Here is a 15,839-nt window from a genome sequence, read left to right on the forward strand (position 1 = left end):
AACCTTGGCATTATTATTTCATAAGATGTCTATAAGAAGCAGCTTATGAAAACTTATTATATCTTTCTATTTCTTTTCTACTCACAAGTCAGTTGGAAAATTTGTTTTAAATTTAATACATTTTACATGTTCTAAATGAGCCATCCAAAATTTGTGTTAATTTAATATAAGATAAATATATTAAGAAGTAACACAAATATAATGTAAACAACATAAAAAATTAAAATTCAATATTACAATATTAAGATTATTCAAGTCGTGCTAGATGTCATATGCGAATTATACGTACAAGATAATAAATACGTTAATGATTAAATTTCAAACGTTTCGACCATTAATGTCAATTAATTGGGTTTTATATATATGGGTTAAGGAAAAAGTATTTTTACAAATTGGAGCATAATTAAAATATATTTTTTAAATTGTTTAAAAATCTCTTATTAAATCAAATATGTGCCATTTTAATCGAGAATATTTTACCATTTTTCAATAAGAGAGAGGGTATAATAGTAGAGCTATTATTCCATCGGTGCAAAACTTCTGTGATTTCTCGATAAAAAACCGAGATAAATGATTTTCGCAGGCCTCTTTTGAAATCAAATTTACTCCATTAAAGGAATTCTGCAAAGACCGAAACAAATGGTAATCGGCTGATGCAAGATAAGGATTATACAGTGGATGCCTACTATATGATGCCTATAAGGTGGATGCATCAAAACTTCCCAGCTAAGCTCTTTCAATTTTTATCAGGTTATCAAAGACGTGTGTAGCTTAATATTGTCATGATGGAAGACAATGCCTTTTCTATTGATCAATTCTAACCGTCTTTTCTGAATGGATTGCTCCAATCGCATTAGTTAATAGTAGAAATCAGAATTAATCGTTTATCTGGCGACAGCAGTTCATAATATACTATATATAAACGACTCTTTTCCAGTCTCACCAGACACACAGCATCCTTCTTTGGCGTCAATTTAGACTTTGCGATTGTTTGTGGTACCACATCTCGTGTGGATCATGATCTTTTTCGAACATTATTATCATATATTATCCACTTTTCATCATCTCTTATCAATGTTTTCAGAAAATGCTCAATTTCGTTTCAGCAGCGATTCGCAAAAAAAAAATTCGATTTATTTAATTTTTTATCATATGGCACCCAAACATCAAGCTTTTTTGTGCGTTTAGCCTTGTACGCAAAACAGTCCCAAAACAGTTTTATGATTAATGTTTAACTCCTTAACTATGTCAACTGTTCACATGACGATTTTCTTCAATTTTTTGGAAAATTTCATTGACATTTTCCACAATAGGCCGACCAGAACGATATTATTTGACATCGAAATGTTTATCTGGAAATCGGCGGAACTAATTCGCTGCTGCTTGTCTAGTTAGAGTATCCTCTTCATAAACACGACAAATTTTTTCTGCGGCTTGTGCAGCATATTTTTCCCTTTTTTTATAATAAAAAAATAAAGTACAAATGTGTCGGAAAAATTTCTGATTTTCACTTATTTTCAAATTTGATTGAATGCTTCAGTATCGTTCAAATCTATAATTAATCTATTTCAAAATATTATATGAAATAGCATCTTTTTAACGATATATAATCTAATACTCACAATAGTGGCATATAAAAAAATCTCCTAATTTCCATCTATCGGCTATATGTGTGCGTGCGCGCGTGCGTGTATGTGAAAAGATTTTCTCCAATATATTAAACAAAAAATTGAAACATGAACTGATTACAATGATCAGTAAAATTAATCGGGTACATCTTAATTTCTCTTTGTACGTAAATTTAATTCTAAATAAATGTATTAACAAAATTGTGAATCTCATTATGTGCAGATCTTCTATCTCAAAGATATATGATTCTTAAATCATAGTACTCATGAATATTTGTATTAACTTAGTCCATATGTATCATTATACAAATTTTTATTAAAAGTATTTATTATGTGAATTCTTTAGAGCCTTACATTTGATTACTTTAATTATTAAAGGATCTCGCACAAATTCTGTATGAAATTGGCTCCTAGTGAAATCGGATGATTTTCTTATATATGTTGTAGCTGTTGTGACCTGTTAAATAAAACACATAAGATTTAGAAAAAAAAAAGAACAATTTACGTGTTTGATTCGCTTATTATTCGATAGTCGCTGATATCTTACTCTAAAATACTCGATAGCTTTGAGGGGAACGGCTGACCTAAAGTGAATAGAGTTATAGTGTTTTGAAAAGGTCTCAACAAGAACTATAAGAATGTGAAATAAAAAGAGAGGGGGGAGGGGTTCCATTTAAAAAATCTGAGATGACCTTTCCTTGATTTTCGCGACGCCATCCCAAGTCGAACTGATAGTCAATAGACCTTTTCAAACTCTACAACTTTTATTTGAAACATTTTTTTATAAAGCTTATAGATTTCGAGATATTTTGCTATGATGCTTACATGTGACTATAAGTGCGTTATCCTCTCCACATGTTACTGCAAGTAACTAAGTCTAGTTTTTACAGCCTCAATATATTTACATTAAACGTGATATCGAAAAATCATTTTTTGCACATGCGCATGCGCGCACACACACAAAATATTTTTTACTATTATATATATAAAATATATAGTAAATTTTTACTATATATAAAATATAAATTTTCAAAAAACCTAAAAGTATTTTTAAAAATTAGCATTCGTTTAATAATTTTATTGATAATAATTATTGGATTAGGGAAAAAGTCATTTTACAAATTGATAAAAAGACCTTTCCCTATTATTATTTTCATTAAAAATGATCAATATTTAAATTTAAAAAAGCTGAAATCTCTACTTTCGAATGGTTATATATTTTTTAAATTTATGTGAGTCTTGTAATTTTTACGTGTAGAAAACTACAAACGAAAAAAAAATAAAAAAATTTCTTGTCACTTTGTAAATCTATAGCATGCTAAAAAAAAATTTAAGCAAATTTTCGACTCTCTATTGTGAAAGTTTAAACTTTCCCTATAAAATTTCGTTTTTCAAAAATGTTCCAAAAATAATTTTTTGTTCTTGAGTTACTCGCGGATTAAGTAAAAAGAAATATTCTGACTTTATTGCTCATAACTCTGTTAAAAATCATTGTATCGCAATTAAAAATACAGATTCATAAAGTTGAAATATTGCCCTATTAAGTGATGTAATAGCCAATTAAAAAAAAATAGAATATATAGATTGCTAAAAAGTCTTTTTACCAATTTGTAAAGGGACTCTTTCTAATATTTTTAGCTACGCCCCTAATAGCACAGATCTCCAAGGGACGTTTCAAAGAATATTCAAAGAATATCCCTATGTCCTAAGAACGTTCGTCAAAACATCCCTCGAATAATTAATTAGGTTTTTTATGACAAAAAAGAATATATGTTACCTTTAGTGTTTTTTTTATTATTAGAGGAAAGTTCCCTAATATGAGATAAGGCATTCCCTAATATAAGATAGGTGTTTCTGCTAATAAACGCTATCTATTGCTTTCACCATGAATTTATTGCTCTTGGATTGAAAACTGTTTAATAGAAAATTCATTATTAGTTCATGCCTGTAGTCCTTGTAAAAAAAGATTTTAGAATTTGGATGCTTCAAGTTTTATTGAGATAAGCCTTTAAATCTTGTTTATTATTTAGTAAATAAATATTTGGCAATAAATTCTGTATGTAGTGGTAGAGTAAAATCATACCAATAGAAAAATATGTTAAATTATAGAAGTTAGATTTAATGATCGTAAAACTTTAAGGCGTGGAAATCGTAATATGAGATACTCAGGGTATTTCTGAAATTAAATAATCCATGCTTCTATGTTATAGTGAAAATCATTGTTAAAATATAAAATGTTATTGTACAATAATAAAAAAGATAACCGGAATGAACGTGCCTATTTCTGCGATGCTTGATTCCAATTAGCTGAAGACGAGTTCTGGGTATAATCTATACATGCTCACTTATCGCGCACGCTAGCTGTGTTTGTTTGTATTTTAGAAACATTAAATAAAGTTTTTTAATTACAATACTGATATATTTTACGTTTTACTATCGATTTTTCGGGGCATCTCATATTAGGAACACAATTTTTTGACTTTGCGATTTGCTCACTTTTTACATTTTTTTAATTAAAAAAAAATGGAATTTGAATTAAATTTTATATAATGTTATTTTAAAGCTTATTAAATTCCCTTCAAAAAATGACTTATTATTTTTTTAAATTCTGCCTATAGGCTTCTAGCATTTACCTAAAATGAACTCGGTATCTCATAATAGGGGCCTTTAACATTATTAAATCAACATTATATTAGTATTATTGTAGATCAGTATTTAAAAAAAAAAAGATGAATATATGAGATTTTTTGTTGTATAGGATAAAAGTCTATCAGTAATTCGAGAACATAATAGTTGCTGCAACATTTGATTTTTAGTTTTTACTATAATTTCCAATATTTATAAAACTATCTATAATATTGTATAATCATCCTTACATATACATACTGATTATAGATTACCAAAATCCCCAAAATCATTGCTCTTCAGCGCGAATTATGAGATAAAATGCCTATTTTTAGAATGAGACAAGACAGTCTGGAGATGCGCTAGTGTCTCGGCGTTAAGATAAGCGCAGCGTCATGGTGAGAGATATTGCCGTGCTCCTTTATGTGAGATAGCGAGTTGCACCGAATCGAAATTATCAGATCTCAATAACGGCTGATCCGATCAAGTTTTATGTATGCTTGATCGATAGTTTACACTCCAATTGTATAATACGTGCTTTTATTTTTTCTTTATGTATCCTACAAGAGGAAGTATTTTGACGTAAAATCTAGATCTATAACTTTTCAGAATAAGATAAATCGTTTTTCATCATTATGATTGTGTCGATCAGAATATAGGTATGGTTGCAGCGTCTGCGCTAGGTGGCGTTAGAGGCGCTGACCGAATGTGTTCGGAAACAATGTTTAGGGACATTATGGTATTTCGGAAACACTACAAATGTTGAACGTAGCTATTCTCTGCATTTTGCACTTTCTATATAACGTAATTTAATATTTAACAAAAGGAGATTGCAAACAAAATTATACATTGGTATTTGTTAATTAAGCTAGAAAATAATGATGAGCGATTTATTCGTCATCTATCTTTTAATAATTTGTTTATAATTAATATTTAACAAAAGGCATCCCTAAAAAATTTTTTTTAAAAAAGAAAAAATATACGCCAAGTGCATGAAAAAGATATTAAACACATTCTTAATAATAAAACGGATATGAAATAAATGTAATTCGCTAAGTATTTCATTACGCAAGACACATAAAATAGACTGAAAGTGACTAAAATTGTCAATATATTAATATAAAATTGTTAATGGATTATAGTAAAGAAAAAACTTGGCGTACCCGAGTAACATTAATTGTATTTCTATGAATATATTATTGTATTTCAACACAATATTTGCATTATAAATTAAAATATATAGTGACATAGTTTGTATGGATATGAAAATATATTCACAAATAATAGACGATATAAATTATGCAGGAATATATGTAACAATATTTATAATATTTAAATACAGAAACATTATACATAACGAATTTACAAGATTAACAAGTAAGTAATATTAACAATTATTAACATCTCTTCTTTGTTGAATTATTATTTTCATCTATGCGTATATCAATAAAATATTGTATGTAATAATCTTTTTGTTAATTTGTATCGTAAATAATTTCCGTATAAAGAAAAACGTATTGGTCCTAGAATATTGCGTTTTAATGCGATCCGGACATGCCAAATTTTTTCTTCACTATAATCCATTGACAATTTTAATCACTTATGTCTATTTTAACAATTTTAGTCATTTATCTATTTTATATCTATTTTATGTGTCTTGCGTAATGAAATACTTGGCTAATTACATTTATTTCATATTCATTTTTTATTAAGAAGAATGTATTCAATATCTTTTTTTGCACTTGATATATATGTTTTCTTTTTTTAAAAAAGTATTTTTAGGCATTTCACTGCTTTTTGTAAATTTTTGAAAATGTAATAATGCAGAAAAATTTATTAAATCTTCTAAAAATGAATACAGATTATTTCTAAAATTTATATTTTGTAAATTTTGTAAATTTGTATTTTGTAAATTTATATTTATTTAATATTAAGTCATATTTATTTAATATTGTATTGATTTAACTCATTTATTTGATAATTAATTATTTAGATTTGTTCTAAGAAAAATATACATGCGTTCTTAGTATTTCAAGGCACTTACATATTTTAACTTTTAAATCATTTATGGATGTTCATTTTGTATCTTTTGCTTGCAATAAATTTGTATAATGTCTTCCGTTTATATTTTTACCATGATGAAGAATTACACTGTCAACTTTTTATTACACTGTTTGCTTTAATTACTGTCATTTATAAATATTATCACTAATACAAATTTTTGATGACGATATAGATTTAATATTAAGATTTGTAATCTTGCTCTCGCTTTTTCTCATTCTCTCCTTGTCCTCACTTTCTCTCTTTTACACTTTTATTTTTCTACTTTTGTCTTTCCTTTTCTCTCTCTTTCTCTCTCTCGCTCTCTGTCTCTCTCGTTCTCTCTTGCCCTCTTCCTGTTTATCTGGCTCATGTACATAAATTACACCCGTATGCATATCAAGGTTCACTTTCGTTGCTAATTTTATTTTATATTAAAATTAAAATTGTATGAAGGCATTGTGAACAGCAGCTTAATGAACAAAATGTTTTATATGTATCACAAGTGCGACTGAAAAAAATTGAAAAGCTGAAATGGTCCTTTTTCAGAATACAATTTCCAAATCTCGGTATCGGCTGCTAATTTTATTCGAAATGATCGCAATCGAAAGATACCGATGACATTATATAATAAAAGTGTTATATAATAAAAGTTTTAGATTTTTAATTGCGGTTTTGGTTCCTCAGCAATTTTAATGGAAAGTTTGTTGCCAAAACTTCAGATAAAGTTAGTGGTAGCGGCACGAACATATACGCAATGACATTCACACGTCAAGCGACCCGTCAAGTAACCCGTTTTATATTTTTATATACTTGGCGTCGCGACGTTACTGCGTCGCTTGATCGAGCAGAAACGAAATTATACATTATATTTGTTAATTAAGCTAGGAAATGGTAATAATAAAGCGATCTATTTGATACCTCAGAATTCATTTGTTTATAACCTAATATTTGACAAAAGGAAATCGAATGGAAATGAAATTGTACGCTGATATTTGTTAAGTTAGAAAATGATAATGAATTAATGCATACTTTGCTGAAATCTCAGCGCGTATCTGTGCGATAAGAAAAATAAAAAAATAACTCGTTCGTTCATTTCCGGAATTCATTGTCTGACCCTCACAATAATGTGGATATTTGAGCGAAGGGAAAAATCCCTAAAAAAATGAAAAGAAAAAAATGAGATAGAAATATGATTAACCCAAAGAAGAAAAAATGGAAGGAGTATAAAAATAGTCAATTTTGGTAAACAGACACTTTTAAAACCTATAGTTATTGTTTTTGAAGATCCATAGTTTCATAAAAAAAAGCTTATCTATTTATCTATGAAAATTTAGGAAATTTTTAAAAAATCATAAGATACATTGTTTGAACGCTTTGCAAAAAAAAACTTATTTTGTTTTTAATGAACGATAAATTTCAAAAGTAATGGTGCATTAAATTTTAACAAATGTTGGATTATTAAATATTACAAGAATACATAGCACTACCTGAGAGATTAAAAAATATACAGGATGTTCTATCTAAATCAAAACGTCAAAATATATCGAAAAGTGAACCTAGTAGACAAAATGTCAGTAAAAAGTTGTATGGCTTGAAAGGAGTAAATAATAATAAAATCAGTTAAAAAATAAAATTGATTTTTTAAGGTTACATAAAGATCATCTTTACTTTTTAAAATGGAATGATATGATTTTTTTACATAATATGTGATTCCTTTAATTATTTTGCATATAAAAATGTTAAGGTAAATGTTAAGAAATATCAAAAAACTATTGATTATTTTACACTTTATTTTAACATATATTGACATGAAATATTATATACTACGAGATATTTTATACTTTATTTTAACACATATTGACATAAAAAATGTCTCATGAATTATTGGTTCTCTGATTCCTTTATCTTAACATTTTTATATGCAGAATAATTAAAGGAGACATATTATGTAAAAAATTCATATCCAATAATTCCATTTAAATAAGTGGAAGTGACCCTGAAGAATTAATTTTATTCAAAAATTGATTTTATTTGTCCTCTTTCAATTAATATAACTTTGATACGAAAAATTTCATCGGGTTCAGTTTTCGGTATATTTCGGTGTTCTGTTTTAGGTGGAACATCCTGTATATTGTGTATCTTCCTGATACTATATTTTTATAATGATCAAACATGTGTTAAATGTACACACATCATTAGTTTAGAAATCTTTTGTTTACTGGAAACAAAATGAGTTTTGCAAAGCATTCATACAGCCCATTTTATGATTTTTGAAAACTTTCCTGGAGCTTTCTCAAGCTTTCCTGAATAAACACATTTTCTTTTATAAATACGTGGATCTTCAAGATAATAATTGTACAGGTTTTAAAGGTGTCCGTTCAGGGCCAAAATTAGCCATTTTTATACTTTCTCTTTTGTATAAAGGCTGGTATATAATCCATTTTTATTGTAAGACAGTTTTCAAATAATGTCTTAAGAGAGAGACACTAATACAGTCCTCTAATTGGTCCGTGACATCTTGAAACATCTGAAGATAGTATTAAATATAAGAATCGACTATGAATACTGACCAAAGAGTGGACGTAGAAGATAGAAAACGAGGGATGAAAGAACGGTGGAGAATGAAGGAATGGCGGTAGCTAGCGAAGGTAGGTAGCCGTGGACGCGCATCTCGCGCATGCTGCTTCGATGAAGACGAGAGACGAGGATAAACGTAAGGGTGGATACTGGACTGAAAGAGAAAGAACGAGAGAAGGAGAATGGGTTGTAAGAGAGGGTAAGGGAGTTAGGAAGAGGGAGAAACAGAAACAGAATATGAGAGGGAGAGAAAGAAAGATTGCCCTGGTGGCAACATCTAGTCGTGGTCACCGTGTGAAAGGTGAATATCGTGCTAATAATCCAATTCGGTTCTCTCGATACTTCGTTCTTTCAATTAAAATATCTACCATTTTTTTGAGTTGCTGAGCTAACGATTCTGCCTGAGTGAGTGTGAGAAACGAGAGCAGGACATTCTCAAGATGACGAACGGTGAGCGTTTGAGAATAAGGATTGACAAAATCTATCGACTTAAAGCAGACCTGTCATATGCAGAAGTTTATTTCATTTATTAAATATTGAACAAGCAAGGTCTTTCAGAAGCAATCAAATTATTAATTGTTCCTTATTGCGCTGTTTTCTTTTCTTGTAATTTTGTATTTATAATTTTTTTCTATTATAATATTGATTAATATCATATATTTTTTCATACATCTCTCTCTTATGTCTACTATTATCGTGTTGCTATTCTTTAAGTTGATTCACATTTAATCTTTTCGATTTTTATTGATATTAAAATACTTTTTATTTAATTTGATGAATATTATTTATTATCTAAATCATTTTATCTTTGATATGTGTACATATATATATATAAAATTTTCGTATAAAATGGTATAAATATTAAAATAAGATAACTTACTAATGACAACAAATAGAAAAGATATTGTCGACAAATTAAGCATAAATTTAAAAAGATAGTCAAATATGCATGAACATTTACATTTTCTCAGAATAAAATAAATATTGTATTATTGTTACTATCATTTTATCTGATAACAATTGCATTTCCCTTTCTCTGATGCATTTTGAAAGCCGGATTGAGTAATTTGTGGTCTTTTATGAATATTATGTATGCAATTTTGGAGGTAATTGACTTATTGTTTATTGCATTTTATATTTATAGACTTATCACAATGTAAAGCTGTTCTTTGTGATTATATTACGTTATATATTTTTTTGTACTTTTAGAAATAAAATTCTATATAATCAGACGTTAAGGGAAAATAAAGAAAAAAAAGATGAAAAGTACAAAAACTTTACCTATAAAAGATAAACATTATATTGCACAAATTCGACAAAGATAAAATTATTAGTTCGAGCTATATTATAATATATTTTTCAAAAGATTAAATTACAATAAGACACTTTCGTGTGCATATATCCGTCGATCCGTCATCTAAATTTATCGAGATTATATTGATTTTTAAGGTGAATATTTCGTCCGAACTAATACCAAGCGCTAAATAAAAATTGGAGTTTCTTCTGAATTTTATTGAGTATTTTTCTAGAATGTAATATTGTGATCAGAATCATTTTTTGAATGTAGGTTATGTGCACGTGTATTCCATGCATATTGATTTGTAGAGCTACTGAAGGCATTGGTGGAATGAATGACAATTATATATATCTTATATCTATTACATTAAAAATATTTTGCGTTTATGATAAAATAGGCTTTTGTTAAAACTTTGTGTTGAATTTTTAATAAATCCGAGTGTTAATTTAACATGAAGTGATTGTGTTATGTGAACATTTTACGTTAAATTAACATTTCTTAATTAGGATTGCCACAAAAAATCGACTAAACCGCATGAAAATTTAAATTGGTCATGGAAGATATGGAAAAATCAGGGAAAAATATAAAACGGTTTAAAACTTTTTTTGAGCTTTACTTAATATCCTTAAAATGCTTTTATTCCAAACAGTTGTTATTATCTTTTAAGTAATATATTTAACATTTATAGAGTCAAATACTGAGTCTATCAGTATTGAAAACTATGTATTAGGCCATATATCGTTGTGTTAAAAGAAATGTAATTATTTTCCTTTTTGAAATTAAAAATTAGACATTTTTCACAATGTCAAGTTTATTTTTTATTTTAATTTCGATACAGTTTAATATGAAATTTAATTCACTTTAATTAAACTTTGTTATAATTGAGATACATATTTTATAAATATATTTTTTATTTCAAACTGTAAAATAAAAATTAATCCTTAATACACACATTTGAATCATTCGTGTCCTGCGCATTTCTTTCCTTGGAAATATTAAGAACATCTGGTCCAATACCGATCTCTTTTCTATGCCTAAAAAAATTTTACATCTATAATAGAAAACAAATTTTGTGCGTTGCCGACCTCAATTCGTATCCTTTAACTAGAATAACGAAAATCGAAGTTCACCTCTGGTCATAAATAACCTATCGTCTGTATTGTGTACATTTTTGTAATTAAAAATATTTTAATTTTTTTCTTTATTTTCAACTAATTCTCGTTTACATTGCAGGAATATTTCGTAAATTATTAAAAAAAGAATTTAACCCTAGAACAATATTAATCCTTAATAAATACTGGTTTTGATACTTATATGTATATAAAATGTTGTCAGTAATATTATATATTAAGTTGTTTGTAATATTATAAAGAACATTTTCCTAATAAATTATAATTTTTTTTTAATACAACAGTAATAATTAAAAACATCATTTTCAGATCACAAAATAACTAAATTTTTTAAAGCCTTTGAACAGCCTTTGAACTGTATTTTCTTTTGTAGTTTGGAATGTCAATTAAGATATTGAAATCTATTTTTTCTTTAAACATTTTTGTTTCAGAATTTTACATTTTTGTATAAAAAAATGTTTTTTTCTTATTTTGTTAACTATATTTAGTTATAACAATTCATATACAATCTGTTATAAATATGCAATTTTACAAACTTTCTAAAGATGTCAAAATATCGCGCAAAAATCTTTTAATAATTTTTATATATTTGTAAAAGTGATGAAAATTAATCCAGAATACGAATGATCCAACATGTAGTAAGGATGCCCAAAACTAAGGTTAAAATAGTCAAAACAATTTTAATAAAATAATTAAAATTTATATTTTATTTAGTGTTTTTATTTAATCGTCCGATTTCCCTCCGAAAGAAGACATGAGCGTATGAAAATATTTTAGTTTTGTCGGGAATCAAACCCGAGATCTCTAACATAGCAGACTAGTGCGCTACTTGCTTTGCCACGCTCGTTCTATTATAAATTTTTATATAAATCCATTAAAATATAGTCAGTTAAAAATATAAGTATTATACAATAGTTTCGAAAAAATTTTTATAAAATTTTAGAATGTGAAGGTATCGTAAATGTTCATAAATGAATGAGGTATGTAGGGAGTGTAGAGAGACAAAGCGGCTACTTAAGCTTTGAGTTAATGAAATAAAGTATTCAAATGAACAAATTTTTTTTACAAAATTTAATTTGTAATAAATATCAAGAATAACCTGCTTTAGCATTTTTGAAAATATTTAAAAATTCAAAATGTGGCAAAGTTTTATAAATAAAGAATATAAATCTCTTCATACTTTGCCACATGCATGGATTGAAGTAAAATAGATGTTCAATGCTTACCTAAATAACGAAAATTTCAATTTTAAACAAAATTAATGATATGAGAAACAAAATTATTATATGAATTATTATATAAATTTTAATAAATAAGCAATGAATGTTTTAATATGAATGTTTATTTTAACTTATTATTCATTACAGAAATACATTATATCGCATTCTAATTATATTTGGAAATGTTAAACGTAGGACTCTTTTTATTTTTGAATCGTTTAAAAAAACGAAAAATCAAAAAGATTTTATTACAAACACAAACTATAATAGATAAAAAAAAGTTTGCGAATCAGTAAATGAGAATTAAATGAGATTAAAATGGATTGAAATTTTAATCCATTTAAATCTATCCAAATATTTTAATAGAATTTTTACATTTTTCATATTCAATTATTGGATTGAAAAACTTTTTTTAGGTTTAATTAGATTGAAAAACAATTGCATTTCATATTCAAAATTTTAAATAGAGCGATCCACGATGTACTTAAAAAACCAAAACTTTTTTTTTTTAATTGAAAGGTGTAGAAATGTGCTTCATGCAATCTGTATAAATAAATAAATAAAAATATTAGGTGTTGGAATTAATTCGTAGCGTTTTACAAGTGATGGGAAGTACTTTCATTAATGTATTTTTTAATGCTCATGTGAAATAAATAACATTCTTTCATTAAAAAACGCTACGAATTAATTCCAACACCTAATATTTTGAGATTAAAAAATATTATCACATTGATAATGATTGGATAGCGGTCGAAACATTTGTGCGTATTTAGTTTATAAAATTTAATAATTATTAAACAATAAACATCCCGACTCGTAGCCCTTTGTATTATTTATTTTAATTTTAAATTATTTGAGCTCGTTATATTGTTGTAAAATTGTGTAAAGAAAGATTCATCAACGTTCATGAATGCGAAATTAATTTCAATCCATTTCAATCCAATCTCATTTATTGAGAATAAAACAGGATATATCTTCTCAACTAATACTAAATATTTATAGAAAGTTTGATTCATATTCCCAATGTGCCGAATATTCCGTATATTGCGAAAGAATTGTCACAGAATATACAAATGTCGATGAAATGTTCAGAATATTGTATGAATACTCCTTATATATTACAAAAATCACTCGCAAACGAGTAGTACACATCTCCGCCGATAGAGGGCCGTGAATGAGAGCATTTACTCGTTAACAAGAATCATCTAGGACAGAATATAAGGAGTGCAGCATTTCGCCTGTAAAGTAAACTCCAAAAATGGACTTCCAGGTGAAAATCCATTGCGAAAAGTGTCAATGATATTATCATTCAGATCAATAGTAAAATCATTTGAACTAATGATAAAATTTTACGAACACAACGGCATTATCATTATCGATTTTATTACTTGAAGCGTTCAATAAGAAAATCATTCATCGATCAATGGTAAAATATTTTATCATTGGATGTAGTTTAATAGGCATATCATTCGATTAATGATATATTAAGTTACTATTGGATACGCATCAATAGGAATATTATTCGATCCAGTGGTATAATATTTTGTCACTGGATTATTGTCAATAGAAATATGATTCGCATTGAAAGCTACTCATTTATACAATCCAGTGATGTTTCCAATGGAATTTTATCAATGATAATATTTTACTACTGGAGATTTTATTATTGACCGGTGATAAAATTTTCAATAATAAAATATTACCCCAGATAACCAAGCGTGCGATATCCCATGATACCCGCACAAAATACCGCTACCGTACTGTTACTGTCACGAGATGGCGGTGTAACTATATGATAGCAATACAAAAAATGTATATAATATTATAATACAATGTATCAACACTGTACCTATACTGCATACATTTAGGTACATTATAGTACATAACCCGTACCATATCAATATGCCGTATTATCGACAGAAGAGAGAGATTATAGAGACCTCTAGTTAAAGACGATATACATGATAACGGGTACTACAAAAGTACAGCGTATGATTTTCTAATCTGAAAATAGTTGTTATAACATTAAAATTAAATATTAGACAGTAGTTGACTGGATTTTCAGTTAAACTAGACAAATTTCCATCAGGACCATATATTGAACAAATGTATCATAACTATACATCCATGATTATAGGTGTTCGTGGATCATCGAAGTATAGCGGTTTCCATACGATTTCAGAAGTCAAGGATAGCGGATGACAGTATGTCGGATCGGTGACCGTTTCGAAGCACTATAAAATTAGTTCCCGAATTTAGGAAAAAACTTTTTTTTTATCATAATATTATGATATGTATTTTGAAATATTAATCAATAATAATACTCATTTTAACAATAAAACTATTATATAAAATTAATGTACTATTGAAAACATTACTAGCCAGTGATAAAATCTTCAGTGATAAAATATTACCATTGGCAAAAATTCATTCAGCTTGGTATAAAATGCTATTGAAAATGCCATTCATTTTCAATGAATTTTTCAATGATACTTTTAATAGTAAAATCATCTGTTTTTTTTCGCGATGGGAGTGTGAAGTGTGTTTTTCATTTCACCGAAATTTTGTTTAATCCTTCTTGGTCCTTTGGTCAAAATGACTCGAGCATCGTCTTTCACACTAAATTCTAAAACCTTCCTGTTTTTGGAAAGGCCACCTTTTACTTGCCATCTACTAGAGATTTGAAGTTTCAATTATCGATAGAGATGCTTAGCTTTTTAATTAGACTATTAATAATTCTGCAGCCATTCGCATAAAAAACATTTTTTTTAGGGTCAAAATATTAGCAACACGTCGTTTTAGTTAAAAAATTTATGATTTATATTTTTGCATTAAATTACAAAAATAAGCAAGATGCGATTTATGTTCTTTAAATAAGGATAAAGAAACGTTCAGGAAGAAATGTTCGTCGAGTCTATGACCTACGTACGATAAACACTCTCTAAATCTGAATCAGTAGGTAATCTAATGAAGTAGCATATTTGGTACTAAATTATCAGCATATTATATTAGCACATTTGGTACTGGATAAAGTGAAATTCAACTATAAGAGAAAAGTTGGAGCATTATACATATAATTAAAATATCAATATTTGCACGTTCTAGCACATTGTAATTCCAATTTTATAATGCCTTAAAAATTTTTCTCATAATTTCTCATAAATACTTATAAAGTACAATGAGAAAATATTACTTTTTCTATATATTTTGTTATTATTTGTAAAATTTTCTCTTTTCAAGTACGTTAAATTTTTTCATATTTCATTCATAGAATAATCGCTTTCTCATAAATACTCATAAATACTTATAAAGTGCAATA

At 27.3% G+C, this 15,839-nt stretch overlaps 1 protein-coding gene across 14 annotated transcripts in view; it reads left to right on the forward strand.

The window, feature by feature from the left end:
- The window catches only part of LOC105143768 (band 7 protein AGAP004871), a 364,599-nt gene that overhangs the window by 4,665 nt on the left and 344,095 nt on the right, over positions 1-15,839 (forward strand). The window contains exon 1 of one of the 14 annotated variants that reach the window (XM_087410061.1): positions 9,299-9,323. The exons of the other annotated variants lie outside the window; for them this stretch is intronic. Coding sequence (XP_087266187.1) covers positions 9,314-9,323 — 10 coding nt within the window. The 5' untranslated portion in view covers positions 9,299-9,313. Of the gene's footprint in view, positions 1-9,298; positions 9,324-15,839 lie in introns of those variants that run through there. 14 annotated transcript variants of the gene reach the window in all.

Source organism: Acromyrmex echinatior, chromosome 10, assembly GCF_024713525.1.
Source record: "Acromyrmex echinatior isolate Ae372 chromosome 10, ASM2471352v2, whole genome shotgun sequence".
Taxonomy (NCBI): Eukaryota; Metazoa; Arthropoda; class Insecta; order Hymenoptera; family Formicidae; genus Acromyrmex; species Acromyrmex echinatior.